Consider the following 21,469-nt stretch of genomic DNA (forward strand, 5'->3'; position numbering starts at 1 on the left):
TCTGGTTTTTTTGTTTTGTTTTGTTTTTCCTCTTGTTCAGCTTGAGTACTTTCCATTACTCTGTCTTCTAGGTCATTAATTCACTCCTCTGCTTCTTCCATTGGGATTCATTCTATCAGGCATGTTTCTCATTTCTTTTATTGAGCCCTTTATCTCTGATATGTTATTCCTTATCTCTTTGTTAAGTGTCTCACTTTTGTCTTCCACTCTTAAGTTCAATGAATGTTCTTACAAATTCTCTATCACACATGTTACGTATCTGTTTTGCTTTGATCTCTGGCCATGACCTTGTCCTGTTCTTTCATTTAGGTTAAATTTCCCTGTCTTCTCATTTTGTCTAAGTCTCTGTGCCTGTTTCTCTGTGTTAGGAAAGTCAGCTACATCTCCTGTTCTTGAGGGTAATAGCCTTATGAAGAAGAGGTCCTGTAGTGCACTGCCATGTGGTGTCCCCTATTCCCCAGGGTCTGGCACTTCTGGGAATATCTCCAATGTGTGCTGCCTGTGCTCTGCTGTTTTGTCCTGGCCACTTTGTACTTTAGGTCAGTCATCTGCAGAGGCTCTTTTTGCTTGTTGTAGGCAGTGTTTGGACACTGGCCTGAATGGCATGTTTTAACTAAGTGTGCTCTGGTCTGCTTGTGAAAAGAGACCTGTCGCCATCACTGCTGGAACTCCCCCATAGGGAGATTTGGTGTGAGCAAGGGTTTGGGCTGATCTGGGGGAGGGGGCCTGCTCTGCTGGGACTGAGGCACGTGTGACTAGGTGTGGTTCCACTGGAGTGTGGAGTGTGGGGCTTGGTGTAAGCAAGCTAGGTAGTGAGTGTCTGCACTGGGCTGGTTCCCAGAAGTGGACCTGTACTAATGCTGAGGGGCATGGGAGGGAAATCACATCAGCCAATTCCTTTGTTACCAGGGGTGTCTCTCAGTGAATGCTGTCTCTCTTGATGCGCTCCAATGTTCAGAGCATTTTAGAAATGGATAGAGAATAGAGTTATTATTTGCCACTGTGTAATATAATATATGGCTGCAAATAGTATATTTTATTTTTTATAATATATATCATTTATATGTAAATGTGTATTATATATAATTAATAGGTTAAGATATGAATTTGATGAGTCTAGCTTAAGAAGCTCTGTGTATAGCTATTACTCTTACTTGGCTTTGAACAATGTATTAATAATATATTAGATAAAGAGTCATAGCAGTTATAATATGTACCACCACAATAATTCTTCTAGGAAAGATTGTGCCCTTGCCTGTCTCTCTAACTGCAGCATTTCTGCCCTGAGAAGAGGTCAGTTGGAAAGGCAGATGATCAGTTGATTTTCTGGGAGCTCTGGGCCTGATTGGATTTACCTTACTCTAAGTTCCCCAGAGCAGTCAGTGGGATGCCCTAGTTAGCTTACAAGTGTAACTGACTAACATTAATTTAATCCTTGTTTTTAATCACCTATGCAACTGAGCATATAGTAGACATTTAATAAACTCTTACTTATTTGCCTATGTGTTCTTCCAGAAATATTCTATGTACACATAAGCACATATTCCTTCTGTAGTTACAAATTGGAAACATATTATACTGGAACCCACATTGCATTTTACATTTGGCTTTTGCAAATATTTTCTACAGTTTGCCTTTTGTCTTTTTTCATGAAGACATTTTCATTTTTATTTAATCTTATTTGTCTGTCTTTTCCTTTATGGTATTTAAGCTTTTTCTCTTGCTCAGAAAGTACTTCTATAGAGTACTCCCCCACTTATCTGCAGTTTTGCTTTCCATGGTTTCGGAAAGTAAATAGGTGCTTAATGGTATGTCACAGTGCCTATGTCACTCACCTCATTTCATCTCATCATGTAGGCATTTTATCAACTCACGTCATCACAAACAGAAGGGGGTGAGTATGATAGAAAAAATATTTTGAGAGAGAGAGAGGAGAGAGACCACAGTCACATAAGTTTTATTAAGTATATTGTTATAATTGTTATATTTTAACATTAGTCATTGTTATTAGTCTCTTACTGAGCCTGGTTTATAAATTAAACTTTATCATAGGTATCTATGTATAGGAAAAAACATAGTATATATAGAATTTGGTACTATCTGTGGTTTCAAGCATCGACCAGAGGTTTTGGAACATATCCCTGCAGATCAGAGGGGACTAATATACTTCAGAAATAAAAAGAAGAGCCCCCATATTTTTTTCTAGAATTTTCATGGTTTAATTTTTTTACATCTAATTCTTTATTAGGAATTTATTTTTGTGGTTAGGAGTTAGGTAAGGCATTATCTTTATTATTTTTGTAAGTGGGTGGTCAGTTTTCAGTCATTATTAATTAAATAATCCATATTTTCTTTATTGACTCTAAATCTCACTTTTATCATATATTAAATTTCCATAAGTATGGGGCATCTGGGTGTCTCAGTCAGTTGAGCATCCAACTCTTGATTTTGGCTCAGGTCATGATCTCAGGGTTGTGAGATCGAGCCCTGTGTAGTCTGCTTGAGGTTCTCTCTCTCCCTCTGCCCTCCCCCTGCTCTTCTCTCTCTCTGTCAAATAAATAAATAAATCTTTAAGTTTCCATAAGTATATGAATCAATTTTGGACTTCCTTTTTTTCTTTCTGCATCAATGCCAAACTCTTTTAATTACCAAAGTTTTAAAATATGTTTTAGTATCTGGATCACTCACTTTCAGGCATCATAAAAATTTGGGGTAGGTGATGACTTTAGACTTTGAACAGAATTGTGTTGGTTTATAGAGGTGGTACCTGAGTCCCTGAGAAGCAGGTGACTTCCCCAAAGGCCCCACCTCCAGGTGCCAGCAGAGCCATGAGTGAACCTGGAAGCAGACTGGTGGAGTGAATCTTGGACCAGAAGATAGGGCTTTAATGCAGTCTACTGAGTTAGCCTTACAAGCCCTCAGAGCTTCAGTATTTTTACTTGTAAACAATACCTCCCTTCCAGGTGGCCCTGAGAAATGCATAAGACACTCTGGTGCATCACCTAACACACTGTGAGGCACAGGTGACATCTTAAAAATATTTAATTAACTCTGAGCCAGGGCCTTCTGAATCTAATTCAGTAGTGCGTCCTCATTTCACCACACTCAAACATTTCATGTCTATGCCATGCCTTAATATTTGATGGCTCAAAGATACTCGAGAATAATCTTTCCTAAACATTTCTGAAGGATATTATTATATGTTCGTAGAAAAACAAGGGTTTTGCGGTTAAATAGATGCCAGAAAAGGTGAGTTATGTAAGATCTTTGTTATGGGATGTCAAAACATAGTATGCTAATGTCTACCATAAATTAAGAGAGCTAGCCACATATCCCCAGTTAGCTTGATCATGGAACACACCTCTATTCCTCCATTTAATATTTGCACAACACCCAGGAAGATTTCAAAGAATAAATACTGTTTACTTAGAGCAGGTTGTTTCACACTTGGGAAGAAAAGGAAATTCCTTTTAAAAGAGAAAAATGAAAAGAATGTTATAGACACTCAATATTGCTTAACGTAATAATTATTACTTATGTTACTTAATTAGGCACAAAGATAAGACTAGGCACGTCTATAACTCTTACAGAACTATGAAGCCAAATCAAAATTACACACTAAATGAAAATACAGTGCCAAAGCCTATAAAATTTAAACTAATGATATTAACTTTATATGGAAAAGGATTATTTGCTGGACATTAATTTATACTTGATATGACTATGATGCCAACCATTATGGCTCAGGTGCTAGTTCAGGAGGTCTGCATAGTGCTGTTCTGTGTGTTACCCTGCTTTCCTCACTGATTGCTGTTCCTGTAGTTCTGATGAACGCCTTGTTTACATGGCCACCATGATGTCCAATGGCAAAAATTTTAAGGGAACATATCAGAGAAATAAGAAGTCCTTCTGTGCTTTCTCCATTTTACCCCAAAGGAATCTTAAATGCAAACACAAAGGCAGATATTGAAATCTCTTAACAATTCTTGCTTATGAGGGGTTGTTTACATGATCCAGAATAAGTTCATTTTAACTTTTGAGATAATCATCAAAAAGAAAAGACAACATAAAACAACTCTTCAAGGAAACTCATGTATCCTTGAACACAAGTGCCCATCCTTCTGGAGTCTGGGTCTTGATTTAAGAGACATGACTTTAAAATATGGGTTTAATTCATTTTTAAATAAAATGACTACAGTTCCCAATTTCTCAGTCATTGACAAACAAGTCAAGTATACCTAGATGGAGATTATTTATTTGGATTTATTGAAAAGCACTGACCTTGAGATCACAAAATTATTCCTTAATCTTGGTACTAAATTATCAGTGATTCAAGTTCTTTGGGCTTCAGTGATAGTTTAGAAAGTTCATGGTATATCTAAGTAGAACCAGTATTTTAAAATTTTATGTTAAAATGCATCTTCTTGTTTAAATATAATGTGCTTACTTGAAGGGAAGTTGCAATATGAATGATACATGGTGTTTTCTTAACTTGTTTTTTTGATAGTAGTGAATGTTTTGAAGATGGGGTTTTTAAATGTTAGGAGGTACTAAGATTGATAGCTTTGCAAATTGGTTTTAAGTATTTTGAATTTATAACTATCATCATGTTGCAAAATAACATTGACTTTGGAATGGCTTACTTCCTTTTGTAGTAATTCAAAAATATTATGACAGCTATAGTTTTATAGTGAGCATAAAAACCAGTGAGGTAAGTTCAATGAGGTAAGGTTAGTGTTGGAAGTTTTATTAACAAAAACTTTAAGTATTAACACATGAGTTACAATTCCCATGTGTTTTCAGAAATTTGCTGGAACTGAACTGAACATTAAATTTTGAACTTTGGACTAGTCACTTAAAACCACCTAATTTTAGTGTAAGAAGTAGCCAAAAACTTAAGTATGAAAACAGGCTTTATAAAGTTGGCTGGATTATTAACCCGCATATGATATGAATTCTTCCATGTGGGTGATACGAAGCACTCTTAACCAAGCATTGTTTTCTTCAAGTAGGTGGCATGTGGGTCTTGGGTAAAATTTTTTGACAGGTAGGTAAGACAAAATGCATCTTTACAACCTGAAAATCTCAACTGTGTTATTAACAAGCTGGTGATTGTAACTTAACTTTTATAAGCACAGCATGTGGTTATATAATACTAAATATCCCTGAATTTTATTTTTTGAGTTGAAATTGTATAAGGGAACAGACTTATAATTTAAGAGAAAGGTATATTGTAAATTATGAAGCACTTTATAATACAGCCATTATTGTTTCTTTTAGTGCTATCTAAATATCTTAAAATATAATATAGGTTTTTCCCTTGGTCAAATGCATAAGCTTTTGGTTGCTAAAGGAAAGCCAGCCCACAGAAGCAGAACCATATAGCCCGATTTTTCCCAGTCATTATCAGTCTACCGACTGCAGTGATCAACAGGACAGTAAATACATCATTGACATTTGTCTTGAGGAACTTAAGAGCCTTTTAGAAATGACCAAATCTCTTGCTACTCATGACTGTGTGGAGAAGAGAAACCTTAAAAATAAAGATAAAAAAACAGGAATCTTTTTAGGAAAGGGATATCTCTTGGTTTTCAACTGTATTGATGTCATCTTTTTACAAGTGTTTATTAACTTGGTCTCAAACAGTTGCATCTAAGTAGGAGTTAATCTGTAAGTGGGCAGTAGATATCCTAATTAGTCTTTTGGAGGAATGTAGATATAATTACAGGACTGCTTATCCACACATAAGTTAGACTGTAGTTCAGGTTCTATTGTCTTAGGGTCCTCCAAGTTATATAGCCATTTACCTTTGGATGTTTCCTTGCATCTCAGACTATGCATAACGTAATCTCAGACTCTTGGTTTCCTACCCCCAAGTCTGATTCTCCCTAGTCTTTCCCTGCACAGGCAATAATTGCATTATCTAAAGAGTTACTCCAGCCAGGAATTATTTTTGATTCCTTCCTTCCTTTCATCTCTATACATACAAACCCTCAGTTCTGCCAGCTGCCTTCTGATTGTATCTCAAAATATATCTCAAGTACAGCCATGGTCTTCCTCTCTATCACCTCCATCCTGGTTGTGGCAGCTACTGTCTCTCCTCTGGTTGACTGCTGTAGCTCCCTACCTGCCCCAGACTCTATTCCTGCCCCCTGTCTGTTCATACAACAGCACCCAACTGTCCCAGGCATGGCCAATAAAAAAGACTATCTGGCCTTTAATAATTTTACTTTCTGATTCAACAGGGTATTCTATATTCACCTTGTACATTTCTTTTTTTTTTTTTTAAAGATTTTATTTATTTATGTGACAGAGAGACAGCCAGCGAGAGAGGGAACACAGTAGGGGAGAGGGAGAGGAAGAAGCAGGCTCCCAGCCGAGGAGCCTGATGTGGGACTCGATCCCAGAACGCCAGGATCACGCCCTGAGCCGAAGGCAGACGCTTAACGACTGCGCTACCCAGGCGCCCCCACCTTGTACATTTCTTGCCACAGATCTAAAATTAAGCATTTCTACCATGAAACTGATTTCTTTTAGTGAGATATGGTTTTTAAAGACCACAGTCTGGGCATTTTGGGTAGGTGCTCACACTTTTTCTAAACCTTTCTTTTTTAAAGATTATCTGTTTATTTGAGAGAGAGAGAGACAGAGAGAGAGAGAGAGAGAGAGAGAGGCATGAGTGGGGTGAGGGGCAGAGGAAGAAGCAGACTCCCTGCTGAGCAGGGTACCCAATGTGGGACTCAATCCTGGGACCCCAGGATCATGACCTGAGCCAAAGGCAGATGCTCGACTGACTGAGCCATCCAGGTACCCCTTTCTAAGCCTCTTTAATGGACAAAGCTAGAAAATAATTTTTTAAAAGAGAATATACATCATCTGTTCATACTTATTAGTATTACAAGCCTTTTTTTTATGACCCAGATTTATTCAAAATTATCTTGAAAGCAGTGGAGCAGGTATAAAGCACAACGGATTTAAAGATCAATGAAGACCATTTAGTGTTCCAAGATTGCACAGTAAAGAGCAGCTATTGGTTAAATAAACCATTTTACTGAATACCAAAGTGTTTCTCCAGGTTTGATTTACAATAGCCGATATTTGCTAAATCACGAATTTTATTATTTTGTGTATATGCACATATACATTTTTACCAATAAATAAAAATATCCACAAATTAGCCTTTTGTTGTTCCAGTTTTTTATAAATATTTTACATAGGCTTTTAGATTTTATATTTGTATTACTTCCCACTTATTCTAAAAATTGTGTTACTGATGATATTGACATAATACTTGTTTGCTCTACCGCACCCCCAACTTCACAAATATGTGGTTCAATAACTCATAGACCTGATGGCCTTGTTAAAATGCTGTATCTCTGACCTAGAACAATGCATGCTACAAAATCGATTCTTTTTTTTTTTTAAAGATTTTATTTATTTAATCGACAGAGATAGAGACAGCCAGCGAGAGAGGGAACATAAGCAAGGGGAGTGGGAGAGGAAGAAGCAGGCTCATAGTGGAGGAGCCTGATGCGAGGCTCGATTCCATAATGCCAGGATCGCGCCCTGAGCCGAAGGCAGACGCTTAACCGCTGTGCCACCCAGGCGCCCCTACAAAATCGATTCTTAATATTTGTTAAATGAATGTGTAATTCTAGTTACTGTAGATTTAAAAAAAAAAAAAGCTCCTACAGAGAGGAGAAATCTGAAATCAAAATAGCTGCAGAAATCCAAGAGTAGAAGGGCATAACTCAACCAAGCGTAGCATAAGAGATGGACATAGTCTCATCTATATAGCTGGTGTATGATGGTGCAGCTGCTGAAGGACTTTTTTTCTGAAAGGCAACTTTTGCTATAATTAAGGATTGGTATAAAAAGAGTTTTTGAAAAGTAATGATTATTCTGAATTCTTCTCTTCAACAAGACTCCAGAAAGACCGTGCTAACAGAATCACAAAGGCAGTTAGATCATTGACAATCATGTGGTTCTCTTTGGTAAAGATCAGTAACCTCTGATGGTTAGACAAAGGAAGGCTGTAGGATTCCCACCCCATGACCTTGCCTTTAGGTAGTACATCACAACCTCTCAGAGTGCTCCTTCAAGTTCCAGCTGTCTATCCTTTTGAGGCCACAAATGGTTTACACTAGCTAGGTCAATGCGATGATATTTTCTGGGTAGAGCTCAGCCAACCTTGTTAGCTGTTGGGCCATAATCCTCCCTGAAGCATTTACATGCAGGGGATATTGAAATCTAAAGTTTGAAATTTTTGTGCTTACTAGTCATAGACCTTCACTGTTCAATATGGTAGCTATGAGCCATGTGTGGCTATTGAGCACCTGAATCGTGGCTAGTCCTAATTGAGATATGCTGAAAGGGTAAAATAAATGTTGGATTTTGAAGAAGACAGAATGTGAAATACCTCATTAATATTTTTCATATTGATTACAGGTCAAATAATGTTTTGGACATAGTGGGTCGAATTATATATTATTAAAAGTAATTTTACCTGTTTATTTTTACTTTTTTTACATGGCTACTAGGAAATTTATAATTACAGATGTGGCTTGCATCATATCTCCATTGGACAAACCGTCTTAAATCTTGCTCCTGGAAGAGTAGGAGTACTTGTGTAGCATTTCTAGCCAATCCACACATCTCAAACACCACTCACATCACCAAGGAAAAATCACTCCTCACATCAATTATGTTAATTGACCAAATTTCAGGTGTTCGTCAAATATAAAGAATATCTTGGAACTTTTGGTAGCTGACTCTGGCATGTCAGCTTTTAATTAAAGTCTTTCATAGGCTAATTAACTACCCCTGGAGAATTTATTTCCAGTTGGGAAATACACCCATCCACCCACCTACCCTTATACCCCTCCACACATACACACACATATCATACAGTGTATGCTGAAATATTTTAAAATAAATGACAGACAATATAATACCCTGCTACATGTTAGAGCACAAAATCTTACTTGCTGAGTCTCCACTTTTCCTGAGGGCTGCTGATTAGCAACCTTTATTGCATTCCTACAGTATATAAATCACTGGGTTAGTAGTTGTAGAAAGCAGAATAGTATAATAACAATAGCAAAGATTTATTGAGTGTTTCTAGGTGCCAGGCACTGTGCTAAGTGCATTGCATGTTATTTAATTTAATCCTCAAAATAACTTGATGAAGGAGGTATTGTTATTATCCTCATTTTGCTTCTAACACCTTATTGTGTTCCTGACATTTGGAAGACCTGTGGGTAAGTCCATGGCCATTACCATGATTGCTTGAACATATATATTTGCAATGCAGAAACTTTCGCAAAACAGAGTTGTCCACTTGGGCCACTTGTCTCTACAAATGGAAGTTCAAACCAACGTGCTTTAGGGGATTCTTCCTCTTTGATCTCTTTCTCTCTGCTCCCAAGATCTTGACCTTTGACCCTAGTGTCCACTCCCCAGGGTTCTGCTACTTGCTCTTTTTAGCTCTGTCCTTGGCTTTCTGTCATTCCCCCCCCGCCCTTCTTTGGATTTGGAGTTAAAGGGATAGGGGAAAGTAGATTTTGAGGTCCTACAGTAAAGGGAGGAATAATGGCCCTTTTTCTTTTAGGTTTATAGCAATCTCTAAGACCAACATACCTTTCTAGTTTTAAGGTTCTTACTCCTAAGCAAAACCAGTGGAAATTATAATAATTTCCTAGTGGCTTGACAGATTATACTATAAGTCCAACCCATGTTGAGGGTGAGGATTAGAGCAGCAGAAGGTAGGGAGTGATCCTGTTTCTCATGGTCATTTGGATCCAGATTTATGGGGGTTCTGCCATCTTGTAGCTCCACCATCTGGAAAATGTAGCCTTCAAGATCTCTGAGTAAGGTAAAGAGTGTGGGGATGGATGGACAGGAAGTGGCATATGTCACTTCTACTTACATTTCATGAATAAAACACATACCCCCATCTTCCTGCAAGGGGCTGGGAAGGGAGAGCTTCCCTGGATTCAGGAAGGAAAGGAGAATTGGATATGAGTGAGAACTAGTGGTTACCACTACAGTAAGTTTTCGATTTTAGGTTATTTTTAGTGTTTGTGTCTTTGGAGGCTGTGTACATTATGCATACTTTCAACTTGAAACTGTCTCCCCATTTGAATGATTGCAAGTTGAATCAAATTCAAATATACCCTTAATCCAAGTCTGCTATTAGGAAAAACAAACAAATGAAATTTTGAATGTGAAATAAAACTATATTGGGAGTTCTGTGAGTGTTCCAGTTTCATATTCTTTTAAAGTTGTTCTTTGTGATAGTGTGTTTATTCAATTCCTGAAGTGTTGTCAAGTAAGTAGTATTTAATCTGTGAAAATTTTCAAGTGGCCCCTTTTTCCCCTCTCAAGGGCTTTTTTTTTCCCCCTCAAGTGTTGCTGTAGTCATTTTAAGATTGAAATGAACCATTTGATTTTTAAAAATTATTTATGGCACATCAAGTAGCACTTAGTGTTTGGTCACAACATTGAAACTGTTTCTGAAGCCTGTGTAAAATACAGCAGAAAGGTTGGGAGGCTTATGTATAGCACTTCTAGAAACATACCTCACCATTGGAACTGCTTATAATTCCTGGGTGCTGACATAAAGATTAATAATATTTAACTCTGATTTTGGCAATTTTTGCCAATTTTATTGCCATGGCCCTTTTCTTTCAAGTTATTACCTGGAGCTGAAGTGATAAATGTTTCATGTTTTATACTGTCAGATAAAAGGTTAAATTTTCATACGTTACATGCTCTTACACACACACACACACACACACACACACACATGCTCTTACACACACACACACACACACACACACACACAAATACACATACAACTGGATCAGAAGGGAATGAGTAATCCTAAAATGAAAAGATTGTCCTAGTTTTAACATTAGGTGACTAGTTCCCACGCGGTTAAGTCATATGTAAAAATTGGAAATTCAACCTATGGGTCTTTGTGCGCTGACTATATCATACACTTCTAATTTTCTTTTGTTTTTCTGGGAAATGATGGTGCTCTTTGCCTTGCCAAGTTTTATTATTGAGTCAACTGCCAAAGTTTAAGAGAGAGAGAGTCAAGGCCCTTAAAATTATTTGGTGTTGAGTGAAGAGGCAGAGAAAGGTATTTCATATTCCCAAACATTTTAACTTTTATGTCTCTACCTGATGTTGGAATATAATCTAACCTTGAAGGCTTTTCTGATTCTTTTATAAATGATGTACACTGTTGAGTGAAGTCTGAATATTCGTGAGGAGAACTCCATTTGAAACTATATATTCTAATTTTTAATCGATTGTATTCTTTCTTTCCTGATCTTCCCTGTATTTAAACTTTTGCACATCAGGAGGCCTGTGTGCCTGCTTGTGGTTTTTGCACCATCTGGAAGTTAAAATTTGATTTTAGAAATGATGTCATACTTGCTTACTGCAAACTGGGCTAATGTTGGTTGAGAATTGGATGCGGTTCAGGTCAAAGTTTTATTTAAAAAAAAAAAATCCTTAAACCTTGTGTCTTGATTCTAGGAGACTGCAAAGCCATAAGCGTAGCCTGAAGTGATTGAAGGTCATGATTCAAATTCCTTTGAAGCTAATAAATGTATTGGGGTGCATGGAAAATAAACTCCCAAACAGAAGACCATCTAGAGTTTGGGTGTTGCGAGCAGTGTGTTGATCATGGCCATCCTTGCTCTCTATTTTACTCCTGGAGAAACATTCTTACACCTAGGGTTTTGTCTCTTCTAGGCTCAGGAAGATGTGGCAGGGCACTAATAGATCACACATGGCAAGAAGGCACAGTAAATGTTAAGCATATTATTTATCAACAAATGTTAAGCATATCAATTTATCAAGTCTCTTTTTCTAAACTCTCTCCAGCACCACTTACTACCTCCCATATTGTAATTTATTTATATCACAGTTTTGGATGTTGAGTGTTTCCTGTAGTCCAGATATAGACCATCCATCTTTGATAGCTAGAATGCAGGGCTAATGGGACCACAATTTCTTTTCAAATTCACACTGAGTCCTGGTCAGCCGGTGGGAAATCTCTACAATCGAATGTAACTCCTTATAACCACTACTATAATCTGGAGTGCCACCCTTTATGTATAAACTAAAAATCACATTTCTCTTTTTGCCAGATAGGATGAACCCCCAAAGAGAAGTACTGATGTTATTCTAGGTTGGTAGATGGAGATGACTTTAAACAAAGGCCACTTGAGAATCTGGGATGCTTAAGCTTTAGTGCAGCTGGCATGAATTTCATTTACTGGCAAGAGAAAATCCCCAGGACATGGGTATCCCCTTCACTTCCCAGCTCCTAGATTTCTATGGCCCTTATGTAAGAAGAGGCAGAGCCATCAGATATTTAAGGAATATGCTGTTTTCACCCTGTGCGGTCACAGGGTGACCATGTCCAGCTTGTCTCGAATGTGGTTAGGGTCCTTCTGCCAACTGGGCTTCAAGCACTTGTTTCACCCCTTTCCTTGCTGGGACCTCTTCTCTGGGACAGAAACTGGAGAAACTTTGGGGCTCCTTTCTTGGAAAGGGGTAAGAAAAGGAGTTTCTACTCTGACAGCTTTTTTGTTTCTAATCATCATCCTTCCCTGATGCGTTCTACCGAAGACTGATTCTTTTTTTTTTTTTTTTAAGATTTTATTTATTTATTCGACAGAGATAGAGACAGCCAGCAAGAGAGGGAACACAAGCAGGGGGAGTGGGAGAGGAAGAAGCAGGCTCATAGCAGAGGAGCCTGATGTGGGGCTCGATCCCACAACGCCGGGATCACGCCCTGAGCCGAAGGCAGACGCCTAACAGCTGTGCCACCCAGGCGCCCCCGAAGACTGATTCTTGTCTTTAAAATAATAAAATGTCAGGCACTTGGGGGTTCCAACCTTTTTGTTCTGTGGATAGGGAAACTGAGGCTGGAGGCTGTTGGGGGAGTTATTTGTCCTGATTCTCATAGCTAGATAGAAGCAGAATCCAGCCTAAAACCAAAGTGTCCTTTCCAGTGTTCCAAGTTGCCTTTTGAGTCTGTGTCCTGATAGTATTTACATATCTATTTATTTTGGCTTACTATGGTATTCCTGCCTCTTTTTTTTTTTTTAATTTTTCTCGTGTGTGTGTGTGTGTGTGAGTGTGTGTGTGTGTGTGTGTGTGTGTTTTCATCCAACTTTTACTTGCTGGTAGTATAATAGAAAAATGCTCAACAAGATTTGTGATGAGATGCAGCAGACCCTTAATTACCTCTATTCCATTTCTTCTTCCCCAAGACAACCTGTTTTAACTCTTTTTGCCTGGTTGTTTTGATATCTCTAAGTAACATGCTTACCTCACTACTTTTTGATTGTTGATGTAGCTACTGTCTATCAGATTTCTGGTATGGAGGGTGAGGATTAATCTTCCATTATTCCCAACTCGCACATCACCCGTGTAAACTTTTTTTTTGCACATGGTCTTCAGAATATTAAGTATAAAAAATAAAGCTTATGTTTCTGCACTTTATTACTGACATTTGAAAAGCAGGAATTGTAATAATCTAATTTTTGAGCTAAGGTAGAAATAGGATTTTTTTGTATCTCTTTTTTTTTCTTTAGTATTTGGAAAGCAGTCTTTCATAACACTGCAGAGTGGTAATTTCCATAGCATTTCCTTCCTCTTGGCAACCTGTATTTTTCTAATGCAGGAGTGTTTCTCTGCTTGTCAGTCTTGTTCTTCCAGATGTCCGTGGCATGGCTCATTGTGTTCTCCATACTCCTGGAGGATGCTGCAGAGCATGAGCAGTGTTCTGCCCTCCCTGCACAACGGAGTATCAGTGTGCTTTGTTTTCCAGCTTATGGATTCGCAACAGGGAGACATACTACTATTTCATGACACATTATGTTTCATATATACCTTATATTTTAAAAAGTGTCACTGTTCAGATACATACACAACAGGACTTTAAAGTAGATACAGGCTGTTAAAGCACATGGCATTGAGATGAGCATGAGCAATGGTTTGACCATGCTGTGCTGAAAAGGTACACTGATGCCCCACTCCCCGCCAGGACGTGATTGATGGTTACTGATGACCGCTGTGTAAAACTGCCCCTTCTTTCTTTTTCCTGACCTCAGGTAGATGCACTGAGGTTACGATTGGAGGAGAAAGAATCTTTTCTCAATAAAAAAACAAAACAGCTGCAGGACCTCACGGAAGAGAAGGGGACACTGGCTGGAGAGATTCGAGACATGAAGGATATGTTAGAAGTGAAGGAAAGAAAAATCAATGTGCTTCAGAAGAAGGTGAGTAACTGACATAAGCCAAAGTTAGATTGGGGATTGGTATCATCCATGTGTTGTCATTTCAGAGAAATTTTTGAGCATATGGAAGAGAAGAAACTGTTTTTTTAAGCTTTTAGATTAGGAAGTGTAAACTTTTAATGTACTGGTATTTAACTTACTGTTGGTTGTATCATGCCATTTTTAGCCTGGCCTGATGAATTTTCTGTTTGATTACCTGAAAACTAAATAGTGATGATTCTTTTTATATTTTCCAGCTGAAACATATAGATAATTATACAAATTTATATATACATCTAAAATAATAACAAGTCTGAAAAGTTAATTATTTTTCCTTATGGAGGGTTGAGCAATGTATTCTGTGGGTCTTAAAGATATTTTAGATGCCTTTTTTATTTATGTAAATTTTAGTACATCTTACCTTGCTGAACCCATACTGATTTTTTTTTTTTTGGTGGGGGGGGAGGACTAACGTTTACACCTGTTACTTAATTGGAATCAGTGAGAGAATATATAATAAGTTCTGACTACAGTCACCTAACACAGAAGATGCTTGATCTAGCTAGGGCCCTTCTTTCCTTTTTTCCTTTAGCAGCTCATTTTTTCTATTGTAGGGGATCCAGATGTGGGGAATGCCCTCTGATTTTTTTTTTTTAAATTCCCATTTGCTACCAGCATGGAAACTGGGCAGGAACCAATGGTAGGCAAGAGGAGCCAGCTGAACGGGATGCTGCCGCAGACAGACATGTTGCTGGGCACCCATGCTGCAGCTGCAGATGAATGGCCCCTCCTTCTGGTGTCTTTTGCCACTATCATCTTCCACCTTGTTTATATCAACAGCATCCTAGCTGTTTTTCGTTTTCACCCTTACCTTTCCTATAGGCTGCTCTGAACATAAAAGCCAGAGTAGGCCTTTTAAAAGATAAAACATTTTATATCACTCTGATCAAAACTCTCTAGTCATAATAGCCACCTACATAATTTTGCAAAATTAAAATCATTCAAACTTTATTGAGAATTTCTGAATGAGCATGAAACCAAGGCCAGGTCTCTTCTGGGCATGGGGCCCTATGCAGCTACACAAGTCGCATGCCCATGAAGCCTCCCCCAGCCCCTGTGGCTTCCATCCTCACTCTCAGGGTATTGGTGCTCTGATGGATCATATTATTAATTCATTTCAGTCGAGATCTTTACATACAAGGCCCTGGTAATTTGATTTCCCCTTTGCAGCTATAGCTAATTAATACAGATATTTAGAAGAGAGCTCAGAAGACATGACCGAAGACCCTTGAATCAATGGGGCTGTCAAGGGAAGATGGGACTAACAGAGAGACAGAGTGGCAGTTCTTGGAGCAGGTACTAAGGATTCAAAAGAAAACTTCTCAGTTAAAATCCCCAGCAGTGAATAATGATGAAAGCTGACATTTATTGAACTTATGTTGAACACTGTATGCTGGATACTTTGCTATGCTAGTTACATGTACTGTTTACTTATTTTTTACCACAATCCTATGAGGCAGGTATAGTTGTTAACCCCAGGAAACTGAAGGACTGTGGTAGGCTTGCCCAAGGTTATGCAACCTAGACACAAGTTTTTTTGGTTTTTTGTCTTTGAGAAAATAGAATAAAATCGTAATTGCAAGTTAAGAGAATAAGCCTCATTTTCCTTTGGACCTCAAGTTGTTTTTTTTTTTTTTAATATTTTTTTATTATAGTATGTTAGTCACCATACAGTACATCCCTGGTTTCTGATGTAAAGTTCGATGATTCATTAGTTGCGTAAAACACCCAGTGCACCATGCAATACATGCCCTCCTTACTACCCATCACCGGTCTATCCCATTCCCCCACCCCCTCCCCTCCCCTCCGAAGCCCTCAGTTTGTTTCTCAGAGTCCATAGTCTCTCATGCTTCACTCCCCCCTCTGATTACCCCCTTTCTTTATCCCTTTCTTCTCCTACTGATCTTCCTAGTTCTTATGTTCCATAGATGAGAGAAACCATATGATAATTGTCTTTCTCTGCTTGACTTATTTCACTTAGCATTATCTCCTCCAGTGCCGCCCATGTTGCAGCAAATGTTGAGAAATCGTTCTTTTTGATAGCTGAATAATATTCCATTGTATATATGGACCACAACTTCTTAATCCAGTCATCTGTTGAAGGGCATCTTGGCTCCTTCCACGATTTAGCTATTGTGGACAGAGCTGCTATGAACATTGGGGTGCATATGGCCCTTCTCTTCACTACGTCTGTATCTTTGGGGTAAATACCCAGTAGTGCAATGGCTGGATCATAGGGTAGCTCAATTTTTAACTTTTTAAGGGACCGCCACACTGTTTTCCAGAGTGGCTGCCACCAACAACGTAGGAGGGACCCCCTTTCTCCACATCCTCTCCAACAATTGTTGTTTCTTGCCTTGTCAATTTTTGCCATTCTAACTGATGTAAGGTGGTATCTTAGTGTGGTTTTGATTTGAATTTCCCTGATGGCTATTGATGGACCTCAAGTTTTATGATGATGACACCAGGTGTCAATCAATGAAGAACATCACAGTTGCTTGTTTCACGAGGAGTTGAAACTAAGTGCTGTTATTCTTGAGGAATAAATGGCATTGATGTTCTCGGTAAAGAATTTGGGAAGGTACTTTCAGTGTTTAAGTGACGAATGACATTTGCTGATATGCACATTTTGCAAAATTTTATACTTTGCCCCAAAAGTAAAGCTTAAAGGTTTGGGAACTAGTTTGGAAGTTCTAGAACAAAGCCAATTGTATATTATGGCCCCTTTGGGCAACATGATTATAACCGCACTTATTTAAACAACGTAGATAATGGATTAGGAAATATTTCATGTGTATTTAGAGAGGTTCTTCAGCTTCAAGTTTTATTCACTGAGTGTTAACCAATCCATTTGAGGAGGAAATAATACATTGGCAACATAGCGAAGGGACAGGAGTTCTATTATACCCGCAATGTAAAGGAGAGATAATACCCAAAGAAGTAATGCACACATTTCAGAAACCTACTCAAAATATGGAACCTAATACAGAAGCCAATGGGCCAATGAAGCATTGTCTTTGGGAGTGGAGACTCCTTCAAGTTTTGACCACATTCAGCATAATTGGCTTTTTTAGGGCAGGCCTGGATTGGAACAGCATAAGCTTCGGATTAGGGTGTGTTGGCATGGAAGAAATAATAAACTTATATCAATGTCAGACATGTAGTATTAATATTTCTTTCTTATAGACTCTTTGGCAACAAGCACTGTATTTTGATGCCAGTAGAAATGGGTATGCTCCTTTCATAGCCATGTTTAACCTGGTGAAGCTAGGCTTGCACCTCGTATCTGTCAGTCTTGCCTTCAGAGCCTTGGGTCTCAGAAATCTTGTGTCCTCCATGAGTCATGTGAATGGGTCACATGTCTAGGCAGCAGGTGTGGACACAATGCTCTAAGCATTTTGTTACTTGAGGAAGGAAGTAAAGTTGAATAAACAGAGAACCCCAGGTGACAGAATATCTCTGAGCAAGCTTTTGTAGGAAAACAGCAGTCATTGAGCGTGGATTTTTAGTTCTACTGCTATATTTTTGGCTCTACTCCATAATTCCCAGATATGGAGTTCTTTTAGTAGGGGACAAAAATATGCATGTATGAAAATTGTTCAGTGGAGTATCCTCTTATGGCTGTGATGCTGAAGTCAGAGGAGCAATACAGTTTTCAAGCTGCAGCCTTTGCATTCTGTTCTCATACTTGAATTCAGACTTCAGCTGATGAAGTGCTACCTGACTATTGAGCTTTTGTTGGAAATGTCATAAAACCTTGATGACATTGTACATTTGGAAAGTGTATAATGCCCAGGATTATAGGACATGGTAGCATTATTTGAACCAGATCAAATTCAGACTGCTATGTAGCTCATGCAACATAAACTTACTACCTGAGAAATTTTTAAAAAGCCATTAAATTGGACAAAAATTCTATCTCCATTTTCATTCTAGGTCTCAGTCCCACTTTATAGAACAGAGGTACTTTATTTATTAGGGGGAGAAAAACAGATGGTGATTTCTCTGAAACCCAAGTTCACTAGCTGCCTACCGGGCTTCATGGATTGCCCTGTGGGTTGGAAAGGGCAAGGAGAGGTGAGTGGAACTGGCTTCTGGGGGTGGCGTCTATGGACATGCCCACTTCAGCAGCTTTGTTCTACCAATTTGGAAGTGTGGCGGTGAAAATTCTGAATGATGATAAGCTCAGAGGTTAGGGTGCTACAGGAGTATGGTCATTAGCATACTGGGTTTCTCTATGGAGTTTATCAAAAAACAGTATCCGAGGAGATGATTATAGAACATAGAGATTTCCATGTTAGTGTAAAGTTGATGTAAGTTATGGAGGACTTTTTGACTGAACTGAGCTCTTTCTTGGTGCTTAAAAATCCAGTTGCGCCTTTATATTTATTATTAGCAAACCACCTGTATTTTGAACATATGGGAAATCATATTCTTTTTGCATTTACTGAATGTTTCCTATGTGTCAGTCAGTCACTACTCTAGGTCCTAGAGACTCAAAGGGAAATAAGGCATTCTCCAGTCCTCAGGAAGCTGACAGTCTGGTTGGAGAGATAGACATGCATAATGGAGAGCAACATGGTATATTACCAGAAGCAAACTGCTTGATGGATGCAAACAGCAGAAGGTAATTCTGACTACCTCGAGCAAAAGGGAATTTACGGCAAGGATATCTAAAGCCCCAGTATCTGGCTGGTAGAACCAGATTAGGAATGATCAAGAACGAGGACAGCTGTAGGAGACCAAGAGAAAGGAGAGAGTGCCATGATCTCATAACCAGGAATGTCTGGTCAGGCATCTTCTCCGCTGATGGCTGCCCTTTCCTCCTCCTCCTGGTGCTCTTACATCACACTGTTGGTTAAGATTTAAAGTCCTGGGAGAAAGCTCCAAATTTTACACAGATGCCCCTCATTGGCAGGATCTAACCAGACCTGCCGTAAAAGGAACCTGGGAAATGTGATTCCAAGAGATTTCCATTCAGTTCTTGTGTCACTTACTCGGGGAAGTCTTTGCTGACATGGCAGGCTGGGAGAGGTTTTACACTTTTAAAGAACCGTTTCTTGGCTCAGTTTGAAATTCTGCATCCCTTTAGTGAATGTTGGCTTCCCTCCCACAGCTAATCTCCGTGAGTGCCCCAACCATAGTCATCAAGATACCTCTAGCTCCTTGCATAATTCTTGGCAGGTGATGGTCCTCAATCAATATACATTGGGTGAATAAATTATATCAGCAAATTCTGAATGAATGAGGACTTGGGAGAAGAGAAACCGCTTTGAGATCCACTCCTGGCCAACGAATATTGTTAGCTGTGGGAGGAGTCTTTTGCCCCAGTGAAATGTCAGACTCACTCATTGTTCCCAGTACACTATGTTCTATGTAGGCCGCAAGATGGAACCAACCCATGGATAGTAAAACAAAATGGGGAAATGACTGTTGTCCTACCCACATATAACACCTCCAACTTTGGGTCCATTACCCTGACGAGATAAAAGGGGGGTTAAGGCTTGAGTAAGGGAACTTAGCTACTCTTGCTTCCTTTTCCTTTTTAATAAAAAGAAAATGTGGCATTTATGAAGAATACTGTCTTGTTCTGCAGAGAATACTGCTTCTTCCTCCAGTTCCCACTTCTAACTTACTGGATTGTTAGAGGCATGGTATTCTGGTGAGAGTGATAAAATGAAATTATTGATTATTCATGACCATTTTTAATTATAACCATGCAAATGATAATTTTTTATAACAAAAGAATTATCTGCTGCTGATTGAGCCCTTACTATACACCAGACACTGTGCTGAGAGTTTTGCACCATTAGGTTATGAGTCCTTATAACAAACCTAATGGCACATGGGTACTACCATACTCCCTATTTTTAAAATAAGAGACTGGTTTAAAGAGTAACTTGCCCAAAGTCACACAGCAGGGAAGTGATGGAGCTATTCTTAACCACCACACTATTCTGGTGTTTTTCTATTTTGTGATCCTGCCCCACTCATGAGGCAAGTGGGATCATTAACTTTTAGAGATTAGCTAAACTATAATTTGAGCAATTTACCTGAGGTTAACATACAAGGATGTCTATATTTAATACCAAACCAACAGAGATGAAGTTACTAAATAGTGTGATGAAAAATAGGAAACCAATTAAATTAATAAAATACGACATCAGTTCAGGAATTTAAAAATATGTTAATATATATGTTAAGCTATATTTAGAAAAAAGATTGTGATGACCTTTAGTTTGTTTATTTTTCCCCGGTGAGATTCTTTATGTATCATTTTAAGCAATTGGATTGTTTCGCTGCTTTGTTTTCAAAGGATTGCACCATTTTTGCTATCATAGTAGTTTCACTTTGTTTTGGTAGTTGGCTTAAAGGAACAAGACCTCAAAAGGTGATTAGAGGCTTCTAAGCAGCTTTCTTGGATGAGTCACAGATGAATTCATGATTTGGAAGACTCCTCACCTAGTCCCAAGAGTAACTAGTCTGGGAGGCTGCTCCACCTTGAAGTAAGCTGCCCACCTATCAGTGTTGGTGGGCTCACTCTGCATCTAAAGCCAGAAACTGGGCTGGCATCCAAGGGTTGTAGCTGCAACCAGGGTGGTTGTGGATCTAAAGCAGGGTTCTCAGCTGGCAGGCACTTTACAGCCTTCCCAGCCCAGGAACATTTGGCAATGTCTGGGGATAGTTTTGGTTGTCACAGCAGGGGGGATTGCTGTAAGCATCTGATGGGAGTCCAGGGGTGCTGCTAAACATCCTGCAATGCACAAGAGACATCACCTGCCCTCCAAAGCAGTAAATACCCAGGCCGAAAGGACTCTACAGGAGTCCATTTCTTCCCATGTGTGGACTGTCCAACTCATCTTGGCTCTTTCTTGAAATAGTATTCCTTAAAATGATTTTTACTTTATATAACAGGCATTTTTCTCTCCAGTATCTCTGAGTATTATCTCAACTAATATGATTAACATTTTTAGCTACACTTTTTCTCTGGCATCATTGTAGGAAGTTTACAGAGGTAAACATCTTGTATGTGTGCATATGAGTATGTATGATATTTGAACTATTACTATTACTTTCTCTTTTTATATTTTTGGTGTACATATAGC

At 38.7% G+C, this 21,469-nt stretch overlaps 1 protein-coding gene across 1 annotated transcript in view; it reads left to right on the top strand.

The window, feature by feature from the left end:
• The window catches only part of ERC2 (ELKS/RAB6-interacting/CAST family member 2), a 674,422-nt gene that overhangs the window by 312,361 nt on the left and 340,592 nt on the right, over nt 1–21,469 (top strand). Inside the window, exon 6 of the mRNA XM_040628134.1 lies at nt 14,139–14,306. Coding sequence (XP_040484068.1) covers nt 14,139–14,306 — 168 coding nt within the window. The remainder of the gene's footprint in view (nt 1–14,138; nt 14,307–21,469) is intronic.

The sequence above is a fragment of the Ursus maritimus genome, unplaced genomic scaffold, assembly GCF_017311325.1.
Source record: "Ursus maritimus isolate PB19 unplaced genomic scaffold, ASM1731132v1 scaffold_14, whole genome shotgun sequence".
NCBI classification, from domain to species: domain Eukaryota; kingdom Metazoa; phylum Chordata; class Mammalia; order Carnivora; family Ursidae; genus Ursus; species Ursus maritimus.